Source organism: Scylla paramamosain, chromosome 17 (genome assembly GCF_035594125.1).
Source record: "Scylla paramamosain isolate STU-SP2022 chromosome 17, ASM3559412v1, whole genome shotgun sequence".
NCBI lineage: Eukaryota > Metazoa > Arthropoda > Malacostraca > Decapoda > Portunidae > Scylla > Scylla paramamosain.
The window spans coordinates 18324559-18340000 of NC_087167.1; the positions used below are offsets into that span (position 1 = coordinate 18324559).

General features: G+C 37.8%; 1 protein-coding gene across 2 annotated transcripts in view; it reads right to left on the reverse strand.

Annotated features, from left to right (window-relative positions):
- Nucleotides 1–15442, reverse strand: part of LOC135108565 (uncharacterized) — a 34168-nt gene that overhangs the window by 14327 nt on the left and 4399 nt on the right. Inside the window, exons 1-4 of one of the 2 annotated variants that reach the window (XM_064019698.1) lie at nucleotides 11071–11180; nucleotides 5617–5815; nucleotides 4658–4820; nucleotides 397–522 (exon numbers count right to left, since the gene is read on the reverse strand). In XM_064019698.1, the coding sequence (XP_063875768.1) occupies nucleotides 397–522; nucleotides 4658–4786 (255 nt within the window). In that variant the 5' untranslated portion in view covers nucleotides 4787–4820; nucleotides 5617–5815; nucleotides 11071–11180. Of the gene's footprint in view, nucleotides 1–396; nucleotides 523–4657; nucleotides 4821–5616; nucleotides 5816–11070; nucleotides 11181–15442 lie in introns of those variants that run through there. The other variant, XM_064019699.1, reaches the window with a different exon arrangement.

The following is a 15442-nucleotide window of genomic DNA, read 5'->3' on the forward strand; positions in this document are numbered from 1 at the left end:
CAGTTTTTTTTTACATTAATAGTACTATCAGTCCTACTCCTACTATTACTACTAGTACTCTGTCCTTACTACTGCTACTACATTACCTTAAGCAGCTGGTATAAAATAAATCTATAATTGATAAATTATTATATTATAACACTTTAGAAAAATTATTATACTATAACACTTTAGAAAAATTATTATATTATAACACTAGAAAAATTTTACTATTGCTGTTATTACTACTAATCCTACTACAACTGCTACTGCAAGTAATATTTCTACTTCTAATGCAACTACTACTGTTATGACTACCACTACTGCTTCTAATGTTATCACTATTATTATTATTATTGCTGCTGCTACTACTACTACTACTACTACTACTGGACCACAACCACACAAGCCACTCACAGCAGAGGCCAACACAGGAGTGGAGAGGTTGTCCCAGGCATGATGGGGGTACAGCTGAGGTCCATCCACAAAGCCAAGCCTCTCCAGGTCCTCCTCGTCACAAGTCATACTCCCCTCCAGCTCCTCCTGCTCAGTAAATAACAATCACCAGTTAACCCTTATAGCGCATAAGGCAAAATCGTGGCTTTTATGGAATACTACATCACATCATGATTGTGGCTCTCTTCAAACACAGCGCTCATTTTATGACACAAAGTTTGTTTATGTGTCATACATCAAGCCCTATCACTGGTCCTTTGTTTTCAACATGGTGGATGTTTGGTTATCACATCCCAGCTTTTACAAGGCTTTGCTTTATGTTGTTGTGAGCACCCCAGATTTTCCCGATTAGAGTACATGTTTGTGATGTGTGCTGTATTTTATAATTTTTTACCAATTTCTAGGTGAGACAGCAGATATATATATATATATATATATATATATATATATATATATATATATATATATATATATATATATATATATATATATATATATATATTTCCATGAGTAAATAAGTATTTCAGGCACATGATACAACACATGACAATGCAAGATCATTGTTTTTTTTTTCTAATTGACCCACACAAGAGCAGATGGTGCAGTGATGATGTCTAGTTACAAGTGTGAGGTGACACTGGAGGTTTTGATCTAGAGGAAATTGAACTTGAGTGTGCTGAAACTAGTGATGAGGAATTCAACATAGATGACTTGGCTAGCTATGGAATACAGAGTGATGATGATTCTGCAACTCTGACAGCAAGTAGTATAAATGACAGTAGTGATGATGATGCCACTCAGCAAGTCAGATGGTGTATTGTCTGCAGAGACGAGAGAGTGGGCGTTAGTGTTCCTTTTACAGGAGCCAGTGAACTCAACATCCACCAGAGAGTGATGCCATGCTCAATGAATATTTTTGGAAGTTTTTACTACTGGTATACAGTCATACCTCATGACTTGAAAATCATTCAATTTGAATAACTCCCAATTCAAACAGGGTTGACCAACAAATTTTGTCCTCCAATTTGAACACAAACACCATTCAAGTGATGCCACTCATCAATCACTCTAGCATTCCTCCTCCCACTTCCCTCCCTTTCTTTTCCCTGCCCCCTCTCTCCCATCCCTCCCCATTTCCTCTCTCCCACCCACCATGCCTCCTCTCTCTCTCTCTCTCTCCACTTCCTTGCCCCATATACTCTCCTTCCCCTTGTTCCTTTCCTCTCTCTCTCTCTCCACTTCCTTGCCCCATATACTCTCCTTCCCATTGTTTCTTTCTTCTCCCTTCCTCTTTGGTCTGCTCTCAAACCTCCCTCTCTGTCACCTCCCCTCCCCTTTATCTGTCAGAGATAAGGGACAAGGGAGTGATACCTCACCCTCTCTCCCCCTCATTCATTCTGTCATTTTCACTTCATCCTTTCTCATTCCTATAATTCCATTTTCATTCTCTATCAGTCTCATTCTATTTAACAATTATCAGGATTTTTTTTATTTTCACACACACACACACACACACACACACACACACACACACTTTTCTTAGGATGATTCAAGTGCTGTCTTATAAGCTGAAATATATGGTATTTCATGATTTTTTTATTGTATTCTTTCTATATATAGTTTAGGTTATTTTCACTCAATTCTATGTTTAGGACACAATATGAACCCCCAAAAATGGAGAGAGAGAGAGAGAGAGAGAGAGAGAGAGAGAGAGAGAGAGAGAGAGAGAGAGAGAGAGAGAGAGAGAGAGAGAGAGAGAGAGAGAGAGAGAGAGAGAGAGAGAGAGAGAGAGAGAGAGAGAGAGAGAGAGAGAGAGAGAGAGAGAGAGAGAGAGAGAGAGAGAGAGAGAGAGAGAGAGAGAGAGAGGAGTGATTTTTGGACCTGGAACAGATCAATTCTTTTTATATTAATTTGAATGGGATAAATTGCTTCCCACTTTGAACATTCCCAATTCAAACAGCCCAAAAGAACCAATTAAGCCTGAATGATGAGGCACCACTGTAATAGATAAAATGGCTCTAGGTCTGTGGTACATTTATGGATCAAAGAAGGTAAAACAAAGCCATAAGAAATATTTCTAACAGTAATAATAAATATGGGTCTAATTAAAAAAAGAACTCTTATGCCAGTCAACACCATGGTTCAATGGTCACCTTGGCAGAACAAGGTTTCAGCTGCTACTAAAGTTTGTTCATTTCAATGATAATGAAAAAATGCCTAACAAAAAACAGATTCTGCTTTCCAGTTATACAAATTCAGCCTCTTGTGGACCATTTTCAGAAAGTTTGGTTGAAAAATTTTTGAGTGAAAAATGAAGTAAATAAAAAATAACAATAAAAATTTATCTCCCTCAAAATTTTTGTTTTATTTTTTTCATACATATATATAAATTCCATTTGCTCAATTATGATTATACCACAATAAAGAGTAACTTCAAAGCTTTCAAATGCTATATAATTGTCCCAGTCTTTCTTAAAGTAATATGACTGAACACTAAAGTAAGCAAGGGAACACCTGGTAACATTAATCACCTGTTTTTTTATGTACAAAACTTAATATTGCCCATACATTTTAACATGTGCTATAAGGGTTAAAGAAAGGGATTTGAAACATATTAGTACTATATTGAATTGTGACCAGGAACAGATTAAAGGAGCCAGAAGAAAACCAGTTGAGGATAGAAGAATGAGGGGAGGAAAGAGAATGAGATGGAGGGATGGAATTGTGTTAGAACTACAAAGGAAGGGAGTCACAGGAAAATACAACTGGAGGAGACTCATACACAGCACCAACCCCTGACTCCAGGAAAACAGCAAAAGGAAAAGAGGAAGAAATACTATACTGAGTTGTGATCTTGGAGTCTCGAGGAAGTGCAAGGCAAGAAATATTGTTCTCATCACAAGTCACACTCCCCTCCAGCTCCATCTGCTTAGTGAACACTAAGTCACAAAAGAACAGGAGACAGAACATAATAATACTATATTCAATTGTAATCTTGGAGTCTCAGGGTGTAGAAGGCAAGAAATACTGTGTCTCCATACATGTGTGATTCTATGGAAGTGTAAAGCCCTCAATATGCTTTTCAGCACAAGATTTGTGACAGTGTTAATATAAAGAAGGGTGCATGACCTCAATAGCACATAAGTACCCTGTTTTTATGATTACTGTGAAACATTACAGTACTTAAAACACACACACACACACACACACACACACACACACACACACACACACATTCAGTAAACACACTTTATCTAACATTCAGCAAAGTTTTGGTCAGCTGAAATATAAGCATTAGTAAGATCATGTGCATTCATGAAAATAAATACACAAGACAATATGAATTATGTTTTCTTCATAAAAAGAATATATAGAATAAAAATTTATCATACAACTATATGCATATACTGCAGTTCTTTCCCCAATGAAATAGGAATACAACAACAAAATGCAATGAGGGCAAAGAAAACATGAAAATCAGTATCAACTATAACTACTGTCATGTGAACATAATAAGGAAAAAATGAAAAGCAATTAAATGAAATCTATGAAAGTCAGCTTATAAATTTTTGAACTTGTCATAATTCTTTTCAAGTAACACACACGTCCTAAAATCCTGAAAACTGAAAAATGGAAAATTTAGGAACCACTGAAAAAAAAGTGCACAGCTTATTCAACTTCTCAGTTTCTCACATTTCCTTTATTCAAAATTCCCCAAATCATGAAAATTGAAATCAGAAAAAAACCAAGGAACTGGTGTAGGACAGGACAAGAACCTCGCATCTTATTCAACTTTCCAGTTTTTCTCATATTTCCTAACAAGATTACATCCAAATTTCCTGAAATCTTAAAAACCACAAGGTCTGGTAAATCAAGGACAATGGTACCTGTGTGTGAGAGATAGAATTTTAAAGAAATCTCAGTGTATTCAACTTTTCAAATTTTCTTAAAAGATTACAACCAAATTTCCTGAAATCCTGAAAACTGAGGTCAGAGAAAAATCAAAGAACAGTGTAAGATGACTTAACAAGCTCACAACATATTTGACTGCTCAACTTTTCTCATAGCATAAGACAAGACACCCTCACCACAGACACACGTTGAGGTTGTGTGCAATATTTTCCTTAGAGATTACATCCAAAACACCCTAAAATCTAGAAAATTGGCAAATCAAAGGGCAAAGGAGGCAGTATAAGGTAAGACAATCTCTCCACAGACCCACCTTGAGGTTGTGTGCGACAATGGAGTGAATGGCGGGGCCAGTGGGCGGGGTGGAGGTGAGGGTGGAGAGGAGCACCACACTGGCCACCACAAACACACACCCGCCCACCACCGACCGCATCAGCCGCATCTCACCCCACCACCACCACGCCAACCATCACAGTCTGCCAGCAGGGAAGGAAGAGGTGATAAGTGTGAACCAACTGTCACAATCTTTCTTTTTGGTATAGGAAGGGCACTGGCCTAGGACAACAAAAACAATGAAAACAAGGCCTACTGAGATGCTAGTCCCTAAAAAAAAAAAAAAAAACAGATCATCAAAATTGGAGGATGTCATGAAATCTCCCTCTTGAAAGAATTCAAGCCACAGAAAGGAGGAAATGCAGAAGTAGGGAGTTGCAAAGTTTACCAGAAAAAAGGGATGAATGATTGAGAATACTGATTAACTCTTGCATTGGAGAGGAGGACAGAATAAAGGTGAGAGAAAGTAGAAAGTCTCATGCAGTGAAAAGAGTAGTATTATCAAGTATAAACTATCTGAGTTTGTTAAAATATAAACCATCACAGTCCGTTTAAAGGGGTGGGCTATCAAATATAAACCATTACAATCTGTTTAAAGGGGTGAGGTGTCAAATATAATCCATCACTGTTTGTTGAAAGGGAAAGACATATCAAGTATAAATCATCACAGTCTGTTAGAAAGGGATGGCTATCAAATATACCAACTAATTAACATTGCATGTTACACTGAAAAAATTAATTGGGATTGTACATGGCAGTTGGCAAATTAAGTTTTGAAAAATCTTAACATTCTTAACTTCTAAATAACTATAGATGCATTTTTCCAGTCTTCAATGTTCCTCTAAGCTGGATTCTACAAAAATAGCTTTACATGCCAAGTTGAGAGGGGAGCACTAGTCTGAAAATATACCATAAACAATCTTCATATCCTTATCTTACTTTTAGAGAACTATAGATGTTTTTCTAGTCCACAAACTTCAATGTCCCATCATGCCGGCCTCTCTACTTTGGTACAACTTTGGTGGTTGGTAATACATCTGCTTCTGAGTTGTTCCACCCACACAAAGTAATTCCTCCACTGCTTGTCTGACTGGTGCTTGGGTGAAGGCGATGCCTGGACAGCTTGTCACCACTTGTTCTGTAAGTGAAAGAGTATCATTCTCTTTCCCTGTACCTTGTTACCTTCACCTGTTATTCATCTTGGGGTAGTTATCAAGACTCCTTTACCAGCCCTTTTTACCTGGTGGGCTTCCTGACCCTTACCATCATGGGCAAAGGCAGGGAAGCTGCACTCTGCTGTTGCACCAGCTCTTGTAAAACAAAAATTACATTAGAAACCAACAATACTACAAGCTAGATGGTGCACCATGTGGAAAATTTGAAATACTTGTATACCTAGTTCTTCCTGAAGAAAACCAGAAAGAACTCTTAAATGTACTCACTCATATGGAAACAACTGAGTGAGGGAGAGCATTCCATAGCATAACATCTGTTACTGAAAAACCTTTTCCTACACTCTACCTGGGTTCTTGTATGAGCAATTTTATACTGATGTCCCATTGTACCTATGTGAAGTAGTCTGGAAAAATATCATTTGGCTCTATTGTATATATATATATATATATATATATATATATATATATATATATATATATATATATATATATATATATATATATATATATATATATATATATATATATATATATATATATATATATATATATATATATATATATATATATATATGTGTGTGTGTGTGTGTTATCAAGAAGAATTTTCCAATATTTTATATGATCATTGCAAACCAATATACCATAAATAGAGAAAAGATTGTGATTTCAGTCTTTCTGAGTACTCCATGTGTTCCAAATCCTCAACTCTCTTAGTCCATTGTTGTTGTACTGATTCCAGAGCATGTAGGTTTGCTTTATACTCTGTGCTCCATAAGCATAACACATAATCTAATATAAGACAAACATGAGAAATAAAGTTACCATAAATGTTGGACTATGATTGAGTGTAGCTCTCAGTAAGTTATTAGTAAGTCGACCTGCCTTGTTAACAACATTTGTAATGTGATGATGGAACATTAATGAAGTGTCTATTATGACTCCGAGATTAGTGGCTGTAATTTGCATGGGGATAGGTGTGTTATCTATATATAATACACACTATTATTTTCAAATAAATCTTCCTCATCCGACAATTTTCTTTGAAATCTTAACACTACAGACTTTGAGGTATTAATTTTCAAACTGCATGATGCTGAAATGTGATGCTGAAGTGTGGCACAAATGATTAATGTCATCCTGACAGGAAACCACATCCTCTAAAATACTTTCATATGAACTTGTTCCAACCTTTAAATAGAGCTTTAAATCATCTGCAAATTCCATCCACTACAAAGTTAATATATAATAAAAATAACAGGGGACCTAGTACAGAACCCTGGGGCACTCCACTGACCACTTCCCTGCAAGTAATGATCTGATGATTTACTATTACTGACATTCCTCTGTGTTAAAAGTCCTTAATTCATTCCAACAATTTCCTTCACCCCAATCACTTACAATTTATCAATCAATATGTCAAGGCATACCAAATCAAGTCAGTATAGTACAAAAAAAAAAAGTACCAAATCAAAATTAAAACCTTCATCAACTCATCTAGTTATACCATTAAAAGTTAGCAATAATTTTTCTGTAGGTCTTCCTGGGCTAAAACCAAACTGAGCTGAGTTTAGTAAATCATTATTATTGTTAAATACATAAACATTTTAAATAGAATTTGTTCAAGTGACTTAACACAGACTGATGTAAGTGACACAGGCCTTTACATCAAAGGATCATACAGTAAAATCCCTCTCATCTGGCATTCGAGTATTCAGCAGCTTCAAGTATCCGGCACATTTTTCCCTGAGGCTTAAAATCAATAAAAAATCAATGTGTACTCATAAAATTGATTAAAATTCCCACGTGAGGCATACTTTGTCCCCTCACCACCAGAGCACACTGCTTCGCGCCACCCGCAGCCCACTGCACTGTGTTTACTCAGTGACTCAGTCCTGCGTGTGCACTGTTTATCTCCTGACGCCTTCATCATGCCTAAAGTTGTAGAAAAGAGGAAGCGTGTTGTGCTTACACTTAAGCAGCTGATCAGATCAGCTGATCTTTGTTATGGTAAGATGCATGAGTGTAGGGTGGTGATTGTGGACATAATTTCACTTCTATTCAAGTATCCAGCAATATTCAAGTATCTGGCATGTTGGCGGTCCCGTTGATGCCGGATAAGAGGGATTTTACTGTATCTGGAATCTTTTTTGAAAATGGGTGCAACAAAGAAATGTTTCCAGTGATGGAAGTGACCCTGTATCAAGTGGGGCCTGATAAATCAATGTGAGAAGGTATGCCAGTTCTTGTGTACATGCCTTTAAGAGATGAGGATGAATTATCAGGACCAATCACCTTAAAGGGGTCAAGACCGGAAAAAAATTGATGCAACATCATCTACTGATAAAATCAAATCTGTAATCCAGTCTCCTTGCCACGTCTGATGGGGAGGTGGAAATTCTGGAGAGGAAGGAGCATAAACAGAAGAAATCTTTACAGATGGTCAATGTCTTGGCCATCTGTAAAGAGTCAAAAATAATTTGTCCTGAGGGCAACTTATGGGGTTTAATATTTAGACACCTACAGTCAGCAACATTTATGATTAGAACACACCAAAATGAGCGTCACATTGCACAAACTGGCAACTCATTCCTTCTCGGTCTGAAAAAATGTGCTGGGAGAAAATAACTATGTGGCAATTTAAGTTAGCTCCTCATGTGTTTTTGAAAGCAGAGAATAATAGATTCAGCATTTGACTTATTGATATAAGGAAAAGTTATCTTTTGTGACCACTCCTTGCTTTGGCTAACAAAACGGATGTGTTTGCTTTAAACAAAGTGTTCTAGTGAGGTGATGTGTAATGCCTGGAAAATATACAGGCCATGATTACATAGTATGAGTGTTAAGAGTTTCACTAAAATTTTGAAATTAATACAAAAAATAAGCCGTACCCAAAATGGTGAAACGAATAGAAAAAATAAGCTGTACAACTGTTGCCAATGAAAGGACTGAGTGCATTGGTGAAGAAACGGAGCAATGAGGGATGCAAGGATGAGCCCCACCACAAACATGGTGGTGGGCCTTCCCAAAATGTTTCTTTTTTCTTTTTTCTTTTCTTTTTCTTTTTTCTTTTTTTTTGCTGTAAAGTGATGATATACCTTTAAATGTCTTGATACCATGTAAGGTGTTGTCAAACAGTTAGCGACAGCCATAGGTAGACATTATCATGATAAATGATTGCGATAAGAATATCTGGTTATTGGTAGTCCAATAATTATTTTTCCTGTGTTATCGCTTCATTGGTATCGCCGATAACTTTGGTTCCAAACTAGTGATAATCAATAATTTTGGTTTCTTAGAACATGAGCATGTTGAAGTTTTAAACTTTCAAGATCAAATGTAGTTATTTTACTTAAAACTACTTTTCATTAATGAAGAGACAGGATAAACAATGAATTTGAATTTTTTCTAAGATTTTCCTAAGTTTTCTAAGATAAAGATAAAAATAGAGATTTGGATTTATTGACTTTTTATTTAAAATATCAATATCGTTATCACTAGTATCGGAATTTTGGATTTATCGATTTGTTGATTATTGGTTGATAAATTTATAGCCAGTTATTGATTATCGCTGATAAAGTTATCGTTATTGATTTATCAGTTATCGTGATAAATTTTTTTCATTACTGTCCCCTGCTATGGCAGCAGCCCAGCACTATGTTTGTGGCAAGGTATATCCTCACATCCTTTAACACTCCATTTCTTCACCAATGCACTCAGTCTTTTCATTTCAATAGTTATATGGCTTACTTTTTCTATTCATTTCACTATTTTAGCAAAGCTCTACCACTCGTACTATGTAACTGTGGCCTGTATATTTTCCAGGCATCACACATCATCTCAGTAGAACACTTTGTTTAAAACAAATACATCTGTTTTGTTAGCTGAAGCAAGGAGTGGTCACAAAAGATAGCTTTTCCTCAAGTCAATATGTCAAGCACTTAATCTGTTATTCTCTGCTTCCAAAAAACATGTGAGGAGCTGACCAGTTGCCATGTAATTATTTTCTCCCAACACATTTTTTCAGACTGAGAAGGGATGAGTTGCCAGTTTGTGCAATGTGACGCTCACATTGGCAGGATTTCTAACTGAGAATGCTGCTGACTCTATCTTCTTTTTTCTAATACATGAGTGAAATGTCTAAGAATTTTTTGATAATTTAGATATCCAAGAATCTTCATACCTTGCTAGATTTATTATAGAATAATTTTGATATTGATAATTACAATCAAGAAAAAGGCCCAAGGCATTTTTGTTGCATCAGATCATCCACCAAATACTGTTTGGTTATGTTTATACTGTGACCACAACCTGCTCCTGTGTCTCTTTAGAGGTAAGGGAGGAGTGACAATCCAAGGAATAGTATACACATTGTTTGGTCTGATAGGAATGTATTTCTCAATTAAAGGTTCCTATACGGAACTGTTTTCTAAATTTTTTTATTAAGTATCAGGGATGTCAAATTAATACTGCTGTGTAACTATAACAGAAAAAGGATATATAGAGGCAGAATGGCAGGTGGCTGTCCAGACAGACTTGTATTTAACAATGCATAGTTAAACATATAGGTTCAGTTTCCAGTTCTTACCATATCAGTGTGTCTGTTAAAGAGAGACTTGAGTGTGGTTATTACTAGTATGGTTATGCTATCTCTAGGTATGCATCCCAGTTAGGGGTGACTCGGAGAGTGAACCATTTACCTTGCTGTGAGGCAAGCCACCTGAGAGGTCGAGTTAAAAGTAATGAATACCCCCTGCACTCAAATTAGCCTTGAAAACTTGACTGATTAATTATTTATCATTCCATATAATCACCACACAGGAACACCACATATCTGGTATAGAAAATAATGTCAATTTCCACAGTCGAGAGGCCCAGCTAAATGTAGTTATGTAACATATATCCACGCACTTACATTCCAAAAAATCCAATATTTATCATTCCACACTATCATCTCACAGGAAAACTATATATCTTATATAAAAGAACGATGTCAATCCCCAGCAGGCAACTCGATAACATCCCTATGGCGACGGTTACCAATGGAGGCAGACCCAAACAAACACATCAGCCCTGTCCACTCTACCTCACCTACAACGGTCTCTTCCAGTTACATCAACTCCACATGCCCTGCCTAACTGTCTATTCGTCAACTAAAGAGGTGGATTGGGTGTACTATTCATTTGTATTCTAAGGTCAAATTATTCTCGCATTTACTTACAAGGGAGACAAAATATGAGATGGGAGCGAAGACACGGGAACTCCAGAACGTAAACAACAATCAGCGTAGTAAACGCGCGAAATTATGTCCTGTCTCACTACAAGTACTATTTTATTAAACTTGCCTCTCTTTCCAGATTATTATAATCCCATTCCAAAACGGTGAATTTACGACGGTAATTTAAAATAAGAAGAATTAAATGGTAGGTAATAGTTCAGATTCAGGGAAATCACTTCACCAGCTTCAAACTAGATGTCGGGACTGTCCCAGGTAGGGGGGGCGTCATAGGCCCATATTGAGAAACGCTTTGCCCACTCACGACGAGCATTTTCCAAGGCCATAGGGATGATAGGCCGGATTCTCAAGACTCTCTTGTTAATAACTTTTAAATCTTGATAATTTATCACTAGAACCATGAAATTCATTCCTAAAAACCCGTGTCACTTCAACTGAGATCTTGAAAATGTTCACCTCTCCTGTGTACTCCATTATAGAGTTTTCATAATAGGGATGTTGTCGCAACAGAGCCATGCTGGTGCTTTGTCTTGTCTTTCATCCTACCATTTGATTATAATATACTTTAAATATTATATATAAATTTGTGAAAGGCTCTTACGAAGATTGTATTTATGGTGAGGGCGATTCACTAAAATAGCTTTGCAAGGCTCCTGTCTTCATAATAATAATATAGCAATCTCGCAAGGCGACGTAACCCGGAGTTATGACCACCTCTTTTTCCAGCACACAACTCTTAATATAAGCACTGACCATGGCGGAAGAGAATGAATGGCTAACCATATATTCTGAAATACTTTTGCACTGCACCTCCAATACTTGCAATAGGGAATATAGCTAAATTTACACGGGTTTTGTAGGGTGTTTTAAGGTTCTACAGACAGATTTACAAGATTTGTACATAATTAACAGGGTGCACTCTTAAGAACCTGGCTAATCATTTATTTAACTTTTAAAAATAGTCGTGATGAGAGAGCAAAGCGTTTCTGAAGCCAGGCCCGTTATTGCTTATTCGGACCTTGGCTCATTCTTGGTTAGTTTGATCAGTCATTGGTTACAAGATCGGAATAAGCCAGCAACAAGGGCCGAGTAAGCCAGGGACAAGAGCTGAATATGCCACTAGATGGTCCAAATCAGCCAAGGCCGAATGAGCCAAGGTCTGAATAAGCCTGCCTCTTTTCTGAATACGGGCCAAAGAATTGAAGGAAGAAGACCGGGGTAGGTCTACATCAGTATTTCCCAATCTGAGGAAAAAATTCCCCCTGGAGGGAAATTTTAGGATTTATTGATCAATTGAGGGGGGGAAAAAAAGGACTAGCTTTTGGCAGACAGGAAAAAAAAAAAAAAATCTCAGTGTGGCAGTTGACTTTTCTTCAGGTAGTATATACAAATACAAATGAAAATTTATGGGACGATTGCCTTTGGCAGTGACTACATTCAATAATTTTGGTCGAAATTCCATAATTTTGTGAACATTCTTTGAGGGTGGAAATCCGATCAGGTGAATTGGCTGAATGGGGAAAAAGCAGAAAAAAAAAGTTGGGAACCATTCGTTTACATGGAAATAAAACAGAAAATAAGCAAACCAGGTTAATAAGTGCGTTCAGCTGCCGAACAACTTAAAGGATCTTCCTCCAGCGGCTGGTAGGGGCAGGGGGAGAGTTCTAATTTTTAGATGCGTCGTAGACCGCCGGTCATACGGAACCCGCCTGCACACGCCACGCCAAGTGTCGGCCCGCCGTGATGGTTGCAGCAAGTGATATGTTGCTATAAATGACTTGTTTTCAATATGCAGAGCTTTATCTGTATTCTGATCATACTATCGTGTTTACGGGAGTTTTTCCTGCTTAATGTAATAATATATTTTAGCATTCAATGATAAACTGTTGAAAATAGCGACCATAAGTAAAACAGGTAATTTTATTTATTTTTTTTAACATCTTCACAGTTCAACTTGTCGTAATACTATTTCTTCTTTTTTTTTTTTGTCAGTTTTATTTTTATCATACATCTTGATTCTACAGTCACTGCTGAGTCTGATGATGTCAACCAAAACTGGGAATCCTGTAAGTGAAGTGAGTAACATTCGCGGTCTTAGATCAAATTTTCCATCTGTAGAACACCACCTCTCCTCTACTAAACCTCATCTTCTTTTCCTCACTGAAACTCAGGTGTCTGAGGCAACTGACAGTAGTCCCTTTTCTGTTCCCTCCTACTTTCTCTATCCTTATTTTCAATCCAAAGCTGGATGTTGCCTTTATGTGCGCAATGACTTAACCTGCTCTCATGCCCACGCTCTTGAATCTTCCGAGTTTTCCACCATCTGGCTACGACTATAGATTCACTCTCAAACTAAATTTATCTGTGCTGTATACCTCTCACCTAATTCCTTTGATTATCAGAAATTCTTTGACTATTTCACTTCCAAAGTGGAACACATTCTGACTCTCTTCTCTTTTGCAGAGATCTCCATTCTTGGAGACTTCAATGTTCACCACCAGCTTTGGCTTTCCTCTTCCTTCACTGACCATCCTGATGAACTAGCCTTCGACTTTGCTATCCTCCACGATCTAGAGCAATTGGTGCAACACCCTACTCGTATTCCTGACCGTCTTGGAGATACGCCCAACATTCTTGACCTTTTTCTAACCTCTAATTCTTCTGTTTATGCTGTTACCCTCTCTTCTCCGTTGGGCTCCTCCGATCACAATCTCATATCTGTATCTTGTCCTATCGCTCCATTCCCTCCTCAGGATCCTCCTAGACGGGGGCATCTCTGACGTTTTGCCTCTGCTAGTCGGGTGGAGCTGAGGAAGTATTTTGCCGATTTTCCTTGGAATGACTACTGCTTCCGTGACAGAGACCCGCCTCCGTCTCCGTGTAGCGAGTGCATAACAGAGGTGATAGTGTCTGGCATGGAGGCATACATTCCTCACTTTTTTTCTCGACTTTTTTTCCACTTGAATCTTCCAAACCTTGGTTTAATGAACACAGCCTGTTCTCGTGCTATACATGATAGAGAGGTGGCCCACAAAAGGTACTTAAGCCTTCCATCACCAGAATCTCATGTACTTTATATTTCTGCCCGGAACCATGCCAAGTCTGTTCTCCAATCAGCCAAAAACTCCTTCATTAATAGTAAGTGTCAAAATCTTTCAAGATCCAACTCCCCTCGTGACTTCTGGCACCTAGCCAAAAATACCCTCAATAACTTTGCTTCTTCTTTCCCTCCTTTATTTCAACCAGATGGCACCACTGCGATCACATCTATTTCTAAAGCTGAACTCTTCGCTCAAAACTTTGCTAAAAACTCTACCTTGGATAATTTAGGGATTATTCCTCCCTCTCCTCCACCCTCTGACTACTTCATGCTACCTATTAAAATTCTCCGCAATGATATTTTCCATGCCCTCGCTGGCCTAAACCCTCGGAAGGCTTATGAACCTGATGCGGTCCCTCCTATTGTTCTTCGAAACTATGCCTCCGTGCTTGCACCTTGCCTAGTCAAACTCTTTCAGCTCTGTCTGTCAACATCTACCTTTCCTTCTTGCTGGAAGTTTGCCTACATTTAACCTGTTCCTAAAAAGGGTGACCATTCTAATCCCTCGAACTACCATCCTATTGCTTTAATTTCTTGTCTATCTAAATTTTTTTTTTAATCTCTCCTCAACAGGAAGATTCTTAAACATCTATCACTTCACGACCTTCTATCTGATCGCCAGTATGGGTTCCGTCATGACCGCTCTACTGGTGATCTTCTGGGTTTCCTTACTGAGGCTTGGTCATCTTCTTTTACAGATTTTGGTTAAACTTTTGCTGTTGTCTTAGACATATGAAAAGCTTTTGATAGAGTCTGGCTTAAAGCTTTGATTTCTAAACTACCCTCCTACGGTTTCTATCGTTCTCTCCCAAGTTTCCTTTCTGACCGTTCTATTGGTGCTGTGGTAGACGGTCACTGTTCTTCTCCTAAATCTATTAATAGTGGTGTTCTTCAGGGTTCTGTCTTGTCACCCACTCTCTTCCTATTATTCATCAATGATCTTCTAAACCGAACGTCTTGTCCTATCCACTCCTACGCTGATGATACCACCCTGCACTTTTCCACGTCTTTTCACAGACGTCCAATCCTTCAGGAAGTAAACATTTCACGCAGGGAAGCCACAGAACGCCTGACTTCTGATCTCTCTCTAAAATTCCTGACTGGGGCAGGGCAAACTTAGTATTGTTCAATGCCTAAAAAACTCAATTCCTCCATCTATCAACTCGACACAACCTTCCAGAGAATTATCCCCTCTTCTTCAATGACATAACTGGCCCCCTATTCTACACTGAACATCCTCTATCTGTCCTTTTCTTA